This window comes from Dermacentor albipictus, chromosome 5, assembly GCF_038994185.2.
Source record: "Dermacentor albipictus isolate Rhodes 1998 colony chromosome 5, USDA_Dalb.pri_finalv2, whole genome shotgun sequence".
Classification (NCBI taxonomy): domain Eukaryota; kingdom Metazoa; phylum Arthropoda; class Arachnida; order Ixodida; family Ixodidae; genus Dermacentor; species Dermacentor albipictus.
Window position 1 is genome coordinate 173,356,652 of NC_091825.1, and position 18,346 is coordinate 173,374,997.

Sequence of the window (18,346 nt, forward strand, 5' to 3'; positions counted from 1 at the left end):
GAAGGAAGGGAGAAAGGAGCTTCAGCATGCAGCGGTTGTGTGAGGGCGGGATTCCCTAGGAGAGAATGAAACTAAATAGTGGAGAACTTTGCCTCGAGGTGTGGCTACATGGCAGCGTGTGCTGCACTGCCGTGAAGCAACATCTCCAAGTAAAATTCGCATATAGCCTGCACCCCAAATTTACTATTATCCCCCGCAGGGGCGTCTGCGTCAGCAGGCGTTTGGTGTGTTGCGACACCACGTACCCGAGCACACGAGGGTTGGACCCTCCCGCGTGTAGCCGTGCGCGGCTTAGCCGTGTCCGGGGAAAAGGGGATCCTGGGGGTTGAGCCAATGCCGGGTGTTTGGACCTTTACGGCCCCTCGGCGGCGGCAACACACCCCTTTGGCCTCGGCTTCACGTAGACGGCACCCCCGGATTGACCCAACCGGGGGGAAATCGGCAGTCGCCTCTTCCTATCTCTTCCTCTCGAATCTTTGTCTTTATCTCCTACTTTTACATCTTTCCTGTCTTCTCTTCACTTCTTATTACTTCCGTATTTCCTGGCGGCAAGGGTTAACCATGTGTAATATATCCTGCCTTGGGTATATATATATTACGGCGGCCGCATTTCGATGGGGGTGAAATGCGAAAACACCCGTGTACTTAGATTTAGGTGCACGTTAAAGAACCCCAGGTGGTTGAAATTTCCGGAGTCCTCCACTACGGCGTGCCTCATAATCAGAAAGTGGTTTTGGCACGTAAAACCCCATAATTTAATTTTTTGGGTATATATATATTAGGTTATAGCGGCGATGCATGGCTGGCGTCTGCAGGTTCTCTTCCAACCTTGTAGCGTCCCCTTGTTGGGCTCGGTGGTGGGTGGCCACCATCGCTGCCGAATTTTCCAGTGTTTACATGGCAAATGCTTTTCCCCCCCTCCAAGATCGCCCTCCAAAACGAGGGTGCACCGAAGCAACATTTCAATTCCTATTAAAACCAAACTATGACACCTTCCCAAAGTTCCATGTCCTTCACAGTGAAGGCAACACAACTATTAGAAAACTATCACCTTTCATAGTATCCAAATGCCTATCAAACGCGATCGGATCAGGCTACAAAGCATCAAAGATGGCAAGTGGAGACCTCCTCCTCGAACTGACAAAGAAAGAACAAGTCGAAAAAAATCAGTGAACTCAAAAGCATCGGTGACACTAATGTCACAATTTCCCCACATCGCTCGCTCAACACCAGCAGAGGAGTAATATCAGAAGAAGATTTCATGAACCTCAGTGACGAAGAGCTCCTTGAGGGATTCCAGGAGCAACATGTAATCAAGGTACAAAGGATAACACTTCGACGAAACGACCAACAGATCCCCACAAAACACGTAATACTTACATTTGGCTCCAGTACTGTGCCAAGTTCACTCGACGCAGGCTACCTGAAAATCAACGTCCGACCATACATACCGAACCCGAGGCGGTGCTTCAAGTGCCAAAGGTTCGGACATGCATCACAATCATGCAGAGGAAAGGAGACATGTGCAAAGTGTAGCGCCAACGACCATCCATCTGACAACTGCAATGCTCCCGCACAATGTGTTAATTGCAAGGGCGATCATCCAGCTTACTCGCGGAGCTGCCCTTGCTGGAAAAGAGAAAAAGAAATAATTGCAATAACTGTAAAGGAAAAGATTTCATTTCATGAAGCGAGGAAAAGGTTAGCGCACTTACCTCAAGTAAGCTATGCCAGTGTGACGTGGCAGGGGGCAGCGCCACACCGGTCTCGGGAATCTACAGGGTCCACATCCGGTACTCCTGTAGAAACCCCAACCGCCCCCTTGGTGGCTGCAGCCAGTGCTGCTCCACCAGCAACGCATACGGGCCCGCAGACAACAGTGCCGCAGGGCCCGAAGTTGAAGCGTACCCCACGGCCCGAGACGCGCGTCTCGGCGCCTGGCTCTCGATCGTCCAGTGCCTCGGAAAAGGCAATGGACGTCGATCCAAAAATCCCGGCATCATTGACGCCAAAAGACCCGCGCTCCTTGGAGCGCACACAGAAGGATAAACATATTTTAACTTCTGTGAGAAAGGGAAAGGTAACCTGAGCGGTTACCGCCCTTCATAATAGTAACCAGGTTTTAAATAGATGTCACCTACAATTTATAAGCTCACACACAAAAGTATTTTTTTTTTCCCAATTCCAATAAGATGGCTTTTATCATTCATTGGAACTGCAGAGGCCTAATTCACAATCTAGGTGACATCAAAAACATCATAAATAAATTATCACCAGTAGCATTCTGCCTTCAAAAAACGAACCTGGGACCCAAACATACACATTTTCTTAAAGGTTTTACTGACATAAGAAAGGACCGCGAGCACTCCAGCCGTCTATCAGGAGGTGTCGCTATTATCGTCCAAGGTGGCATCCCCACACGGAACGTTTCACTACAAACTGCGTTTGAGGCAGTAGCCGTCACTGTTTTAACTTTTAAGACTGTCACCATATGTTCGTTGTACATCTCTCCCCATACCCATTTCACAGCTCAAGACATGGAAAATTTAATTAGCCAGCTGGCGGAGCCTTTTGTTTTAGTTGGAGATTTTAATGCTCATTGCACTCTTTGGGGCAGCGATAAGAATGACCCAAGAGGACAACTTATCGAAGATTTCATTTTGACAAACAACACCTGTCTTTTAAATTCAGGTGTGCCAACTCATTTTCCACCAAGTTCACGCAATTTTAGCTGCCTCGATTTAGCCTTTTGCTCTCCGGACATTTTTACAGATTTTAAATGGGATGTACTCGAGACTTATGGCATATGGCAGTGATATCTACCTGCCATAATCAACCTCACCTCAACGCTACCCATTATATCCAACAAACCATGCCAATGGAAGTTACAAATGGCAGACTGGGCTGTTTTTACAGAAAGTGCCAGGCTGGAGGAGCTCACTTTAACAAACTTAAGCATTGACGAAATTAGTGAAAAATTTACAAACTGTATTATTTCTGCAGCTGAAAAGGCCATTCCACAATCTTCTGGCATTGTTCGCAAAAGCTAAATCCTTGGTGGACACACGAGTGTACCATAGCAAAAAAGCTGCAAAATAAGGCCTGGGGAATTTTACGCAGGTACCCAACACATAACAACTTTTTAAATTTTAAACAAGCCAAAGCGAAAGCTCGATACATTCGGAGACAGGCAGAAAAATCAACAATTAATAGCACCATCACATCCAAAAGGATGTGGGAACAGGTCAGGAAGTTTAAGGGGGACTACACACCATACACGATACCCATACTCACACCTTCAGGCACTCAGACAACACTACAAGAACAAGCGAATATACTTGGGGAACATTTCTATAACGTCTCTAGCTCGGCTAATTATACAAACAGGTTTTTAACATACAAACTCTCAGCAGAAAAGGAGAAGCTACCAACTGCCTGTATGTCAAGCGATGAATACAACGCTCCATTCACGGTACAAGAACTTAACAGGGTCCTCTGTGCTGGCAAAACAACTGCAGTAGGGCCTGACCGGATCCATTATTCCATGCTTGCACACCTGTCCCAAGCATCCGTAGAGGCTCTCCTTGAATTTTTTAACACAATATTTGAATCTGGAAGCATGCCAAAGAGTTGGAAAAACGCAATAGTTGTGCCTTTTTTAAAAACTGGTAAATCCCCCACATGCCCAAGCAGCTTTCGACGCATTGCCCTGACAAGCTGTTTGGCGAAATCATACGAAAGTCTCGTAAATGCTAGACTAACTTTCACGCTTGATACACGGAGCTCCATTGATTTTCACCAGTGCGGCTATAAAAAAGGGTGTTCCACGACAGACCACCTCGTCCGACTTGAACACAAAATACGTGAAGCATTTTTACACAAACAGCACTGCTTGGCAGTGTTTTTCGACCTAGAAAAAGCGTACGACACCACGTGGAGATTTGGAATCTTACGTGACCTCGCCTCATTAGGAATCCGTGGTAAAATGCTAAACTGTCTGGCTGATTTTATGTCCAACAGAACATTCCAAATCCATCTAGGCACTGTGCTCTCACGCACATTTGTCCAAGAAAACGGCGTACCACAAGGTTGCGTACTTAGCACAACACTCTTTATAGTAAAAATGAACTCTGTTAACAACATTCCCACCTCTGTTATGCACTCCATTTACGTCGATGATCTGCAAATAGCGTGCCGCGCCTCAAACTTACGAACATGTGAAAGGCAGCTCCAGATAACAATAAATAAACTAATGGAGTGGGCTGAGAAAAATGGCTTCCGCTTCTCTACTCAGAAAACCGTTACAGTGCTTTTTTCGCAAAAACGAGGGTTGTACTTAGACCTGGAGGTAAAATTGAATAATGTCGCGCTACCGGTAAAACAAGAATATAAATTCTTGGGAGTAATCTTTGACAAAAAACTGAACTTCCTTGCCCACATTAAAGCACTAAAGATTAACAGGGTGTCTACCAACTGGGAAAACCGGGAATTCTCAGGGAATTTGTATAGTCTGGAAAAACTCAGGGAAAACTCAGGGAATTTGTGCCTTTCTCAGGGAAAAGTCGCAGTAATGCTGGCTCGAGTAACAGACAGGACGCACTTTATACGATTCGTACGAAGCGCGTTTTCTCCACAGCCATCGCCGGGCTCCCGCACTGTGCTTTCTAGAGAACGTGCCAGGAAAGCGGCAAAAAGCGCAGCGCTTCAAATTTCTAAGCGAGTCGAAATTATGCGGACACTTCCCGGCACCACGTACTGCAGAGAACGGGCTTCGTAAGGCTCGCAATCAAGTTTTTCGACGGTCGCCGGCGTCCCCCCCCCCCCCCCCCCCCCCACTTGTTGTTTCCCAGCCGAGAAAGCTCCAGCGAGGCGGCAGGAAGCGTTGCGAGCGAGACTATAAACTCGCGGACAACTTTCTACGGGGGCGGAGCTTCTGCCCATGTGTTACCGCGCCAACTAGTCCGTCAGCGCTTGACAGTGCTTTCGGTTGCTCGGAGAAGACGCTGAATTGACGCTGCTTCCACGAGCGGCGGTTCCCTTTTGTCCAGACAGGGAAGGGAAAAGCCGCAAAATAAGTAACCTTTTACGTTCAGTGGTGTGTTTTGTTTTATTTAACTGTTTCTAATAAGATGTGTGTTTTCTCTTCCCCAGCTTAAACTAACATGGATGAAAACGTGGGACTCTTCAGAAGGGCTCACTTGCGCGCGCTTTGCCTCCGTAGCTTTCCCTGCAGAGCCACAGAAAGTTGTCGCTACGCTTCCGCTTTCCAGTACGAGTCTTAAACGAACTTTTCCTGCGCAATGCTTTGATGGAAGCGTCCATTTCTACCTTGAGGGGTGGCACGCGCGGGACGCAGGCGGCAAAGCAGAGGGCGACTATAGCTTCGCGCCCTGCCATAACGCTGCCGCGAGCTGCCGACGCTAGCAGAGATACAAAGTATGGAATCGTATCGCATTTTTTAAGTTTTAGTGACCCCGTTGTGACCCGACTTGGTTTAGTTACAGCAGTGGTGCAGCAGGCAAGCTTTGTTCGGTGTCAAGTATGAGCGCGTCCAAGTGTACTTTCGTCCAGGACTGGACGAATCCGAAACATTGTGAGTTTGCCACCTGGGTTAGGCCAGTTGAAAATAACGCGAACGCGGCGTACTGTACGCTATGCAGAAAGCAGCTTTCGCTGAGCAACATGGGAAGAAGAGCGCTGACAAGTCACGCTGTAAGTAAGAAACACCGACTTGCTGCAAACGGAGCCAGAACACCTTCTGTAGCTTCGTTTCTTACGCCGCCAGCAAGTGAACCGTCGGGCGCTGTTGTGACCAAAGCTGGGCCAGTGGCATCAGGTTCTGCGCCGCCTTCATCTTCTTCAACCACAGCTACGGACATCCAACCCGAGCGTGCGGCAAAGGATATTTTTCAACGTGACACAGAAGTGATAAATGCTGAGGTGATGTGGTGTCTCAATGCTGTCATGACGCACACATCATTCCGTGCTGCCGCGGCATCGGCTTCTCTGTTCCCGTTGATGTTCCCATCATCAGCTACTGCCAAGAAAGTGCAGCTTGGCAAAGATAAGGTGGGATATACTATTGTCTATGGCCTCGCACCTTTCTTTAGAGAGAGCCTCGTGTCGGAATTGAACCAAGCCTCCTACCTCGTCTTAGCGTTTGACGAATCGTTAAACGAAGTTGCACAGAAGGAGCAAATGGACGTGTTGGTTCGCTTTTGGTCGGATGCAGAGGGAAGCGTGAAAACACGCTACCTGACGTCATGCTTTCTTGGGCGCACGCGAGCTGAAGAATTGGTGTCCGCATTTAAAAGTGCCACTGATGGACTCTCACGTTCGAAAATTCTTCAGATATCAATGGACGGGCCAAACGTCAACGTGAAGTTTCTCCGTGAGATCAAGCAGGAACTGTGTGAATCCAATGACGGCCACCAAATTCTCGACGTTGGAAGCTGTGGCCTTCATGTGGTGAACGGCGTGTTCAAAACCGGACACGCGGCAACAGGATGGCAACTTGTGGAATTTCTCCGGGCTATGTACAATTTATTTAAATGCGTACCTGCCCGACGTGCTGAATACGGACGCATTACCGGGAGCAACATTTACCCTTTGAAGTTTTGCTCTGTGCAACGGCTTGAAAATGTTCGAGTAATTTCGAGGGCTCTTGAGGTCCTGCCTTACCTAAAGGTGTACGTTGAGTCGTGTCGAAACGAGAACAAGCGACCGACCAGCGCCAGTTACGGCGTCGTCGAAACATCCATCCAAGATCCTCTGTTGTCTGCAAAGCTAACTTTTATGCTTTGTATCGCGGAAGAATTGCAGCCGTTCCTGGCTCAGTTCCAGACGGATTCGCCTATGCTTCCATTTCTTGGTACAGCATTGGAAAATCTTCTGCGATCACTAATGAGTAGAATAGTGAAGAAAGAAGTGATGATGGCAGCGGACAGTCCGTTGAAGTTGATAAAGGTTGACATGGACCAGCATGCGAACGTTCTTGCGACGCCCAAGATCGACCTTGGCTTTGCTTCGAAGAATGCTCTCAGAAAGGCCCCAAAACTTTCAGATGGTACTATTTTTGAGTTCAGAAGGGACTGCACCGCTTTCATAAAGAACTGCGCCAAAAAAATCGCGGAAAGGTCGCCGTTGAAATTTAAGCTGACGAGGGGATCGTCCTCTCTGAATCTCGCGTGCGCCCTGATTCCGGAGCTTGGGGAAAGGCGTTTCACTGATGCACTCGAAGTTGTGACGGAACACCAATGGATGACCGGAGCAGAAGCTGATCGGGCAATGCGGTCCTACAAGCATGTGTGCTCCTTAGCCTCGGCGCAAGCAGCGTTGAAAAATTTTAACAGGAGCATGGATCGGCTGGATACCCTTTGGGCAGGCATCTGTGGTTCACACAAGGAACTACTCACTTTTGCCAAGATGATTCTATCTCTTTCGCACGGAAATGCGTCTGTGGAGCGGGGATTTTCTGTTGAAAAGGGCTGTCTTGTCGAAAATCAGAAGGAACAATCTCTGGTCGCCCAACGAATCGTCTTTGACTCCGTGTCATCGGCTGGAGGAGTTGCCAGCGTAGAAGTGACTAAGTGAATGCGTCAAATGGTCCGTGGGGCGAACGCACGGTGGAAGGAGGAGCTAGAAAGGACGAAAACAGAAAGGGCCGACGCACTCAAGAACCAGCGAGAAAGGAAGCGTGTCGCCGCATCTTTGAAGCAGCTCGAGCTAAAAAAACAGAAAGTGTTGGCCGACGCCGAGATGCAGGTGTCCCTCATTCAAACTGAAATAAACTCTCTAAAACAGTGAAACGCAACACTGGGGCGTTGTGCGCGAGCTGAGCGTATATCAGGACGGTTGACGTTGACTTTGTAGCTGGTGAGAGAGAATCACTGGTGAGAAAGTTCAGGCCTCCAACCAAGACAGTTGCTATCACTTAATAAAAATAGCTCACTTTGAAAAATATTTGCTTCTGTGTGCGCGTCCTTTTTATTCGTATTTGACAATATTCGACTCAATTTGCAAAGGGCTTTACCATTTTTTTATCGAGAATATTTTACTTGCTGTGCATTTTACTAACCCTTCTGTTTTCTTTTTGAATGAAGTAAACATTACACCTTACTATTCATACTAGATTAAGTGTTTTTATAATTGCAGTAGCAATTATATGGACACTCCAGGTGCGTTTTTACCGTCGCCATCGCCGTGAGTCTCCGTATAAAGTCCAAGGGCGATAAAATCGTCGGCGTGCCCCGCATGCTGTATGTGCGGGTGAAAGCCTACGCGGGTGAGCCGTCGACAGCGGCTCAATCTTGCGCACTCGACGGAGGAAAGCGGCGAGGAAGTGCACTGTCGCGGGCAAGGCACCAGGGGAACGGACGAGACGCTCATTTGAGGGATCGACTTCCGTTTGTGTTCAGGCGCCAGTAAGAGCGGGCGCGAGAGAGAAGGTCTGGGTGCTTCTGCTCCTTGAATATGTGACTCTGCCTAGGCACTACGGAGGAGGTTTCTTAGCGCATATGTGTAGGCGTTTGTCCCTAGGCGTGCCGGCATTGCGGAGTGGAGTCGAGTTTGTTTACGCACGGACGCTGGCTGCCGGCGCGGTAAAATAGGTGTAGCAGCGGGCACTGACGCCCGATGTGGCGACCGCTGTCTCGGACATGCTGTCTCGCGGCTGCGGCGCTTGTGCTCAGTCAGTTGAGCGCAAGTGGCTGAAAGGCCGCCGGTGACGATGACTGACTCAGCACCAGCGCCGCAGGTGCGAGAATGTCTGTCCGATGTACCTTCAGAGGCAAGGTTCTGACTGGTGTTGCAAAAGTCGTACGTGGGGCGCGGGTGTTCTCGGGCTTAGCGTCACAAGTTGACGGCTGGACGTAATTATGTTTATTCATCGTCTGCTTTACTAATTGTAACAGCGTTCGCATTATTGGCGGCACTTCCAGGACACCAAAGCTAGAACCCGGACTGGTCCGGGGGGTGGGGCTCGCTGAGGCCTGCGCGTACCTGGGGTACGTGTATAACATGGGATGTCCGCTATCGCGGACAGCCACTTTTTTATGCGAACACCCCTTGGTACGCTTCGGCCTCCGCGGCACCAACCCACGGGGCTCCTTGCTTCCAGCTTGGATCCCCCAGCTACCCGTTGGGTGCCCTGGAGATCCTGCGCTGTCTGCTTTATTATCACCTAAGGAGCTCTCCTGAGTCCTCCGTTTGCCGGTTACATGTGCGCTCCTGGAGAAGTGCTTGTCAAAAAATCCCATCTATCGTCGCGACGAAAGAAGCGACCCGCGACTTATACAACCTTGCCCCTTCAGAAACAGCGATCACCATTGGTATGGGGCGTCCATGCCCACTGCTTCACCGCGCAGGCAGCCCGCGGACTCCGCACTCCGCAAAGCCGGCATGTCTAGGGACAAACGAATACAACACGCACTAAGAAACCTCATCCGTAGTGCCTGGGCAGAGTCGTATTTTCAAGGAGCAAAAACCCCCAGATTGTCTCTCTCACGCCCGCTGTTACTCGCGCCTGCGCACGAACGGATGGCGATCCCTCAGTCTCGTGGGTAACGGTGGTGGTGGTGAAGGGAAGGGGGCGTTCTACTTCGGGCGGCCGCGTGCGCATGACCGGGCCGCTGTATCTTGAAAGCCATCTGCGACGGGGACAGGGTCCACCGTGCGCTTTTTACCACGCTTAGTTCGCGTTGAAGCGAGAGGCAGCACGAAAGTCAATTCGCTCATTGCTGCTGCCGCGCTTCCTCACTCCACCGTTGTGACAGCGATTTTCCGTGGTCATCAAGTGAGATGTGCTCACAGTTGCTTCTGCATGCGTGACACCATGCTTGTTAATTTAGTTAGTAAGTAAATGTTACAAACTTATATGGCCAATAAAACTACTAGCCTTACTTCGTATAGCTGTCTACTAGTTTGCTATCGCGATCGATGCTTCGCCTTTCGGGCGAAGCTGCAACTTTTTTTTAACATGCTTATTAGAGAGTGACTGCATCGGGCGACGTGGTGTCAGCCCGTCTCGACATAAAAAAGAAGTTCAATGTCACTCAGGGAATTTAGCAAAACCAATCAGGGAAAACCTGGAAAACTCAGGGAATTTGGAAACATCAACTTGGTAGACACCCTGATTAAGGCAAATAAAGCGTTGAATATCCTGAAAGTTTTATCCCATAAGCACTGGGGTTCCGACCGAACATGTCTTTTACGTATTTACCGGTCTCTTGTGCGTAGCCTTTTAGACTACGGATCCGTGGTGTACGGCTCAGCCAGACAGTCCTACATACAACGCCTTGATCCAGTACATAACCTTGGATTGCGACTGGCAAGTGGTGCCTACAGAACGTCACCTATTCAAAGTTTATATGTTGAGTGTAATGAACCCTCCTTACAGCAGCGCAGAGCATTACTAACTTTTTCCTACGTACTAAGAATTCAGTCATCACCACAGCACATATGCTACAACATCCTCACACAATGCAACTCACGCCTACACTATACAAATAAACCGAACATGATCAAACCGCTTGTCCTGCGATATGAGGAATATGTCCGGGATTATGATATTCATTGCGAAGTCCTCGAGGTTGCCAGAAAGTCACAGCGTTTGCCCCCATGGTACGATTTTGAACCGTTATGTGACTGGACATTGACACATTTAAAGAAGAAAGACACCCCACGCGAACACATTACACAAGAATTCCGTGAACTTCAGGAGAAATATCAAAATAACGTGCAATATTACACTGATGGCTCCAAAACGAAAGAACACGTGGGTGTGGGGGTCATAACAGAAAATTGGGAAAAAAGTATTCGATTGCCACAACACGCCTCTGTTTTCACGGCCGAAGTTTTCGCCATATGGGTTGTTGTGAAAAAAAATTATCGCTGATAAACACACAAATGCAGTCATATACACAGATTCTTTAAGCACACTGAAGGCACTACATCTGAAATCTGAGTGTGAACGCCTGATTGGAGACATTTTAAACATGGTGGCTTTTAACGAATACGGGAGGTCAATTCGTTTCTGCTGGGTCCCAAGCCATGTTGGGATACCGGGTAACGAAGCAGCTGATACATATGCACTGATGGCAGCACACGAAGACATTACAAACACAACACTCCCATACAAAGATAGCATCCGCGCAATTAGAAAAGCCTTAACGGTAAAATGGCAACGCGAATGGGACCGTAGTTCCCACAACAAGCTACATCTCACGAAACCCATAGTTGGGGAGTGGAAGTCATGCTATCATCAGGAGCGGTTCATCGAAGTAGTTTTGTGCCGACTACGCATCGGGCACACACACATCACACACAATTACTTACTTAGGAAAGAAGACACCCCAACATGCGAGAAATGTCAACAGCCACTAACAGTTATACACATATTACTCACATGTACGCAGATTGAAACACACAGACGAGCACTCTTGCACAAATTATATGAACAACACATACCGTTACACCCTGCTCTAATTTTAGGCGATGATCCACTAGTCCCATTATGTGACGTCCGTAAATTTTTAGACGACACTGGATTTTTACATAAAATATAGATTATTAACACAGTCTTTCACTTTATAAACTGTATTTTAGAACACCTCGTGTTTGGCGCAGCATAGCCTTAGCTGCTTTTGCGCCATTAAACCCCATTAAACTAACTAACTATTACTATTATCTTTTTTTTATTTCTGAGTGCGGGTTATACGTGCAAAAATACAGTAGTCAGCCACATTTTACTTTCTTTCATGGTATAATTATTAAAGAAAGAAGGCAGTGGATCAAGTAGATACATAGCAGCCACATTAATGAAGCACTAAAAGAACTCGTCGGTTTGCAACGCACAAGACAGGCTTAAGTACCACTGTGTTGTGGCAATGACAGAAGAACTGCGGTTCAGGCAGGAAGGACAGTGTCCTCCCAATGACATGCGGGTACCACAGGGCTGATTCCTTCATGTTAGCTAATGAGTTGTTCATTTCAGTGAAGGTGCCCAACATCATACGAGCTGCTTGCGAAGTCCTTCCTCTCTGCAACATTCTTTTGCTTGCAGGCTGTATTCTTCCCGGTGGGACAGAAATGCAATAATGCTTGTATATTTAGAATATAGAAGCTCAGGCAGTGAAAATTAATATCTGGAGCCCTCCTTTATCATGTCTTTCATAGTATCACTGTTGCTTTGCGATGTGTTAAGCGCCATGAATCAATCACGTTCCAATTTCCACAAGTTGAAATCATGTGCACTTGAGGCACATATTGTTAGGAGTTGCCCCAAGATGGTGACTTGAGGAAAAGGCGCACTTATGTGCCTGAATGGGAAAGTCGAGTGGAAGCTCGGAATGAATAGACTGGACCCCTTGCCTTCGCGTGTAAGAGTGCCTGCCACAAGCAGATAGTGTTTATGGCTTTCTTTTCCGTCGTCTTCCCGGCGTAGTCTCTTGAACACAGCGGCAAATAGTGCAGCTTCTCTTCTCCTTCCTTCCATGTGTTGCTTGTCCTTGACACACTTGAAAGCCACGGGATGCGGCGAAGTGTGCTCACACACATGCACTCACTCACTCGCTTGATCAATCAATCAATCAATCAATCAATCACTGCTGTGAGACATTATTGTACTCTTCAGATTCTTTTCAAGTACTTTTCAGAGAAATCAGAAATCAGTCTCCTTGCTGCTTTCTTTTTATGTGCTTCTTTATAAAAATAAGTTCACAATCTTTTCGTCTGAACATGCTCACTTACGTGCAAAGAATTAGCGGCTAACCTGCACTTAAGTATATCATACTTTCTGTAGCGAATAAGGATTTTTTTAGTATAAGTAAATTATGTATGTAGAAGCGCTCAAAGTATTTCCTGAATTTCCTGCTTAAGAGTTCATGAATATGTTTTAGGCACTGTTTCTAGTGCACAGTAATAGTTCATGGTCTGGCCGAGGGTTATTTCTTTTGAAATGTCTGAGTTTTTATTGATTGTTATGAATTTATGACGTCTTTTTTTTTCCCTTTAGAGCTATTATTTTGCTTGATGGAAGCACCCAGCCACAGGAGTCAATCCTGGAGCCTATGAAGATGAGCCTTGATATCAAGAGAGCACTGACACTGTTCAACAGAAATGTTATAGAATATGAAATTCGTGGCACAGTGGACCTAGTCAAGGTAAAACATCATGTAGCTTACTAAATAGCTGTAAGATCTAGAATGGTTGCTTTGCTGGGCTAGTTGGTTCATTGCAACTTATGTAACAGTGCGAAACATAAGGAAGGGACGACGATAGAGATCGAAGGAAAAGAGTGCTCTAAAGACCTAGTACAGCGGACTGTTTTGATTCGACTCTGGCTAATTCAAATTTTTTGTTTAATTCAATCCCCATCAAAGGACCCAGCGAGCACCCATACATTTCTATGGGTCAAGACTTTTGTCATTTCGATCTTAAAATTGCCCCTTTTGAGATAATTTGAACTTGGCTGGTCAGCATAAACCTGCCCAACCCATATCGTGACCTCATTTGTGGCACTAGAGACTGCAGCGCCTGTCTTGGCAGTGCTAGGAGACAGTGAATGCATCGAAACACACATTATCTCCCACCAAAAACGCCTACTTTTGGTCTGCCCTAGAAAGATAGTCAAGGGAAAAAGGCAGCTGACAGTGTACAATCGCCGTGTTTAATACTCATTTTAAATGCCGGCATTTTTTTAATAAAAAAGAATTAGTACGAAAATTGATGGCACAGTCCAATCGGATATGAAACCATGTTCACGACACCGTACTGTTAAGAGCCACCGTCATTGTCATCACAAGATGGAGACAGAACAGGTTCTTGTGCAGGATGGCAATGCCGACACACTGGTTTATGTATTTTTACAAAAGCTAATTCAAAGTAAAGCTATTTTACATCTTACAATGACAGTAACGAAGTCACATCAGGTATTTTCGGCATTCCAGAGCATTGCATGCATTGCTACATAAACTAGTGAGGTGGTTAATAAATGGATGAACTGGTGAAGTGATTAGTCTAGGCATAGCCCACTGTCCCGTTTTTGATTGTTGTGGAGTTATTTTATAAATGCATAATATCAGCCATGTAATGGACTGCATGAAGGATGACATGTTTGGGTCCATAGTCAGTGATAATGTTCTGCCTGAGAGTGACAGCAGTGGACATTTAAGTGTAAATAAATGTTCTTTGTGGGAACGTAAACATTGCTGGTTTTATGCTACATTTTTTCTGTTAAAATTTGAGTGCATGTTAGATTTATAATTTGTCTAGGAGTTCTAATGTCACTTTTATGTCAATGTCATTAGAATCTAATTTAATTTCTGTGGTAATGTCATTGCACGCCTTCATTGATTTCTGTGTTAATTTTTCTACTTTGAACTTATAAAAACTGAATGCACATTAGATTCAGAGATATGTTAGAATCAAGCAAATACTACTAAATGAAGCAGCTGTGTGTTTTGACGTTTTTTCTGCCTCTTGTTTAAGTCGACCTGCTGGGGGATTTGATCAGTCCCATCAAGGGTGAGATAACCCTGTAACACATTATGTATCATATAGTGTGCTGTACTTGGTTTGGTGCATCAGAATGCTGATCTAAGCATGGAAGACTTGACACGAATGCCATAGTTGTGTTCTTGCATGCGGGAGTGAAGTTTCAGTTGGGGATAGTTCAGCAAACCAACTACTAATTAATTGACTAGGTTTTAACTCGAATGACATTTGCTTTTTGGCCAAAAAAAAAAAAACGAGTAACAAGTTGTTTATTGATATGGAATTTTGTTTGGCCATTAGTACAGGAAAGTCTGCGCTGGCGTCCGAGCACCAGCCTAATTGTTAGCACGTGTGGTTCCAGCTCTCTCTGGCTCCAATCTATTGATTGCAAAGACAGTGATGAAGTGACAGTGATCCATGTCCTTCAGCCACACTGGCTGAAGGACATGGATTTCATCTGTTAATTTCCTGAGAAACTATGCATTTTCAGTCACTGACAAGCATGATGCTGACAGGTATTTTGTAAGCAAACTGCTATGGACATGCTAGATGATTTATTGAACCTTTTAATTAATTTGACTTAAAATCAAATGGCACTGTCTTTCTCCATATCACTAGAGGAGGAATTTGGGCTAATTGGTTGTTTACACTTCTCTAATAACAGCACTTAAATCTATGGACAAGTATAGAATAGACATACAGGGCTCCCATCACAATCAAGGAAAATAAGCCTCAACCTCAAGCTCAACCTCAAGCTCAACCTCAACCTCAATCTTTTGACGAACCTGGTGCAATTCTTTCCTGCAGTGACCTGAAAGACGGGCTCTCTGGCTTTAATAGGAATATGAATGCTGACATCTATGGGCACTGTAGCGCAACAGCCATATCATTGTAGATAATTTACTATAAGGAGTGAACAGCAATATGCCTTGTATGCTTCTGGATTGTCAGTGACCATTTGTGCATTTTTGGGCAGCGCAGTTGCTGCAAAGGAGTGTGTGTCAAACAACGAAGGCCCCGACTAGGGGGAAACAGTAGTGCCTTGTACCACTGGTACCAATGGCAGCTGCCTCTCTTCTGCCAGTCACTGCCTCGACTGTGGCAAAATTTAGAGACGATATTGCTCCAGTAAAGCACTTAAGAGTGAATGGAAGTCTGTAAAAAAGATATGCCATACTGCTGGTGCTGTAAAAAACAATGGTACGGCTTATTTTTTCAGAAACTTGTTTTTTGGATGGGCTCACAATTAAAACATTCTTGTGAACCCATTCACAATTGTCGGTGAGTGTGTATATGCATGTTGATCTTTGAAAATGAACCTTTGTCTCTATTTAATGTTTAGATGTTTGAAGCTTTGCAATGTCACTTGAGACGTGATGTATGTCTAAATGAGCATTTTGAGAATGCAGAGTGGAGACAGTGTGGAATAGATTATTTTATGCATCTAACATTTGCCTGTTTTGACTTATCAATGACCAGGTCAACATCGGTCAGAGGGATCTAAGCACAGTCATCGCTATCTTCAAAGAAAACTTGGAAGAAAAAGAAGTCATTGAGTCTCACAACCAAGGTACAGTAAATGGTCCACATTTTTGCTTGGCGAAATGCAGTATGGCTATGGGCAAGGATTTGTACAGGACCTGACATGCCCTTCCCCATGTGCATTGACCCCTTGACGCTGCAGTGTCAACCCCGCTGTCTCCACCTCTGATGGTTTCCCCGGCCCCTGCGGTTGACCCTGTCAAGAAGCTGGAGACTTTCCTGACAAGCTCAGTTGATGTCTACAAAAAGACAAATGTCTTTCTTGCCCTGGAAGGGCTGCACCTGGTGCTGTATACTGATGCAGAAGATGCTCAGGTAAGTCCTGCACTGCAGAAACAGGTCTCCAGCTTTGTACAAAAGTTCAGCTGTCTACCGTGCTCAACTGTTGCGGCAAGAGCGAGTTTGAAGTGCTACAGCATGAAATAAGCAACTGCATTCAGGGACCTCTCTAGTTCAGAAATCATGTTCCATTCATTGAATGTGTGGTTGCTTCAGTTATACATTATTTTATCTTTTCAGCACTTGCAAGGCAAAAAAAAAAAAATGAAATGTGGGCTTTCCTTTAATCAAGAGTAGATGTAAGCATTAAATGGCTAACGGCAAAGTAGGTTGCTTTGAGTACCGTATTTACTTGCATTATGATCGCACTCTCGTAATGATCACATCCCTGAATTTTGTAATCAAAATTCAATTTTTTTCTTTCCTTCATAATGATTGCACCCCGAACTTGCAGCAGCGATATGTCATGTGCCATGTCTAACTGATGATTATCGTGCTGTCGAATGCTATGTGAATGACTCTTCAAGATTTACCAAGTGATCTGCATGCACCAAACAGATTCTTAAACAGATGCCCTATTTCATTCCTTTCATCACTTTCTGCACTTCCAGGAAAAAAAAATGTACAACCAAACTTACCTTGGCTTTATTATTTGTAGGCCTTATAATGGTTGCGGTCAACAACAACAGATAAAAAAGAGGGTGCCCTTCGATTTCTCTTGTCTGCACTTGTGGGCACACAACAAATCTCGAGTGGCAACAACAGTAGCCATGTTTACATTGATACATTTGAAGTATACCTTATTCATATGCCGGAACTTGTAACACAGCTAAGATATTCGCCCATCCTTAACATAAACGTGCCGTATTATGATTGTAGTGAAGACAAATGCCGTAGCTTTCACAACAAGCCTGCCATGTGTTTCTATGTCAGTGGCAGCTGAGCGTGCCTATCTCTGTTTCTGTCCCCTAAAGGTGGACATGGCTATGTTATTGCTGCAAACTTGCCAATATTAACGACATTACTCGTTACTGATACAGAAACTGTTTCAATGCACGTAATGTACTTGCAAGAAAAAAAAAAAATCTCCTTTGGCACGTTCGGCTAGAATGTACTAGAATATGCTTGAGAGGGACAAGTGGCTTGGGTGGCGCATGCTTTGAAGTGAGACGTGAGGCAACGAGAAACACTGTGGTGGTGCTGCTATCGAAGTGGATTGGGCCGCATCGAGCTTACGCCTTTGGAAACTGCTGGTGATACTTCTCGGAAGGGCCATTTGTACTACTTTGCACACTGGTATATGTGTTCAGACCGCTCAAACAGTGTTTATAATTGATATGACATGTATTTAGGCCTTGGTAATAAATGCTTTTCTTCCCTTCCTTTATTTCACTTCATATTATTTTAATGCCGCTCAGGGCTTGTGCGTGCATTGCGGCCACATGGTCGGCTTTCATTCTGCTATGTTGTTGTAAGGTTCCCTTTGGAGAACAAATGTTTTTATTTTTCAAGCAGCGTGTATCTCTCCTGTCTTATTTTTGCACATATATTCCATCAGTAGGTCTTGCGAAACGCAGACGGAAAAACATGTGTAAACTTCCTGCTTGCCACTTCAAACAAATAAAACATATCTGCCCCATCTGGTGCCCTGTATTCAGATTTATGGGAAGTATTCTTTAGGAAAAGTAAACAAAATGCAGTGCAACATTCCATTCATGTTTCCGTCTTCCTTGTGTAACAGAATGCGGAGTAATTGGTACAGGTTCTTTTATTGCAGTCGGACTTAGGGCGCCCAAAACAGCTTTATGTAGCCATTATATATGCTAATTTTTGGCCCGTAAGCCGTGCGACATTTTTTTGTTCAGTCCATGCTTAACAACAACAACAACAAAGAAGAAGAAAGAAAGTGGCGGTGTAGCCTAATTAGAGGCTACTTAGTGGATATTGTTACGGTGGCAAAAGAGAACAAGGTCGTCGACGGTGAAGACGACGAAGTGGCAACAGCCTCTCGGTATCCTTGGCTGCTCTCTAT

The 18,346-nt window shown here is 45.7% G+C and overlaps 2 protein-coding genes across 13 annotated transcripts in view; both read left to right on the forward strand.

Moving 5' to 3' along the window:
• LOC135897507 (intermembrane lipid transfer protein VPS13A-like) overlaps positions 1–18,346 on the forward strand; it is a 1,023,564-nt gene that overhangs the window by 332,943 nt on the left and 672,275 nt on the right. For all 12 annotated transcript variants that reach the window (XR_011514733.1, XR_011514732.1, XM_070539327.1 and 9 more), the window contains 3 exons: positions 13,013–13,160; positions 15,973–16,063; positions 16,178–16,350. Coding sequence is in view for 10 of the 12 variants with exons in the window: in XM_070539327.1 (XP_070395428.1) it covers positions 13,013–13,160; positions 15,973–16,063; positions 16,178–16,350 (412 nt within the window). In the remaining 2 variants the exon portion in view is untranslated. The remainder of the gene's footprint in view (positions 1–13,012; positions 13,161–15,972; positions 16,064–16,177; positions 16,351–18,346) is intronic.
• LOC135897524 (uncharacterized) lies at positions 3,682–8,427 on the forward strand. Its single transcript, XM_070539177.1, has 3 exons — positions 3,682–3,745; positions 5,870–6,536; positions 8,418–8,427. The coding sequence occupies exons 1-3, from the start codon at positions 3,682–3,684 to the stop codon at positions 8,425–8,427; spliced, it is 741 nt and encodes a 246-aa protein (XP_070395278.1).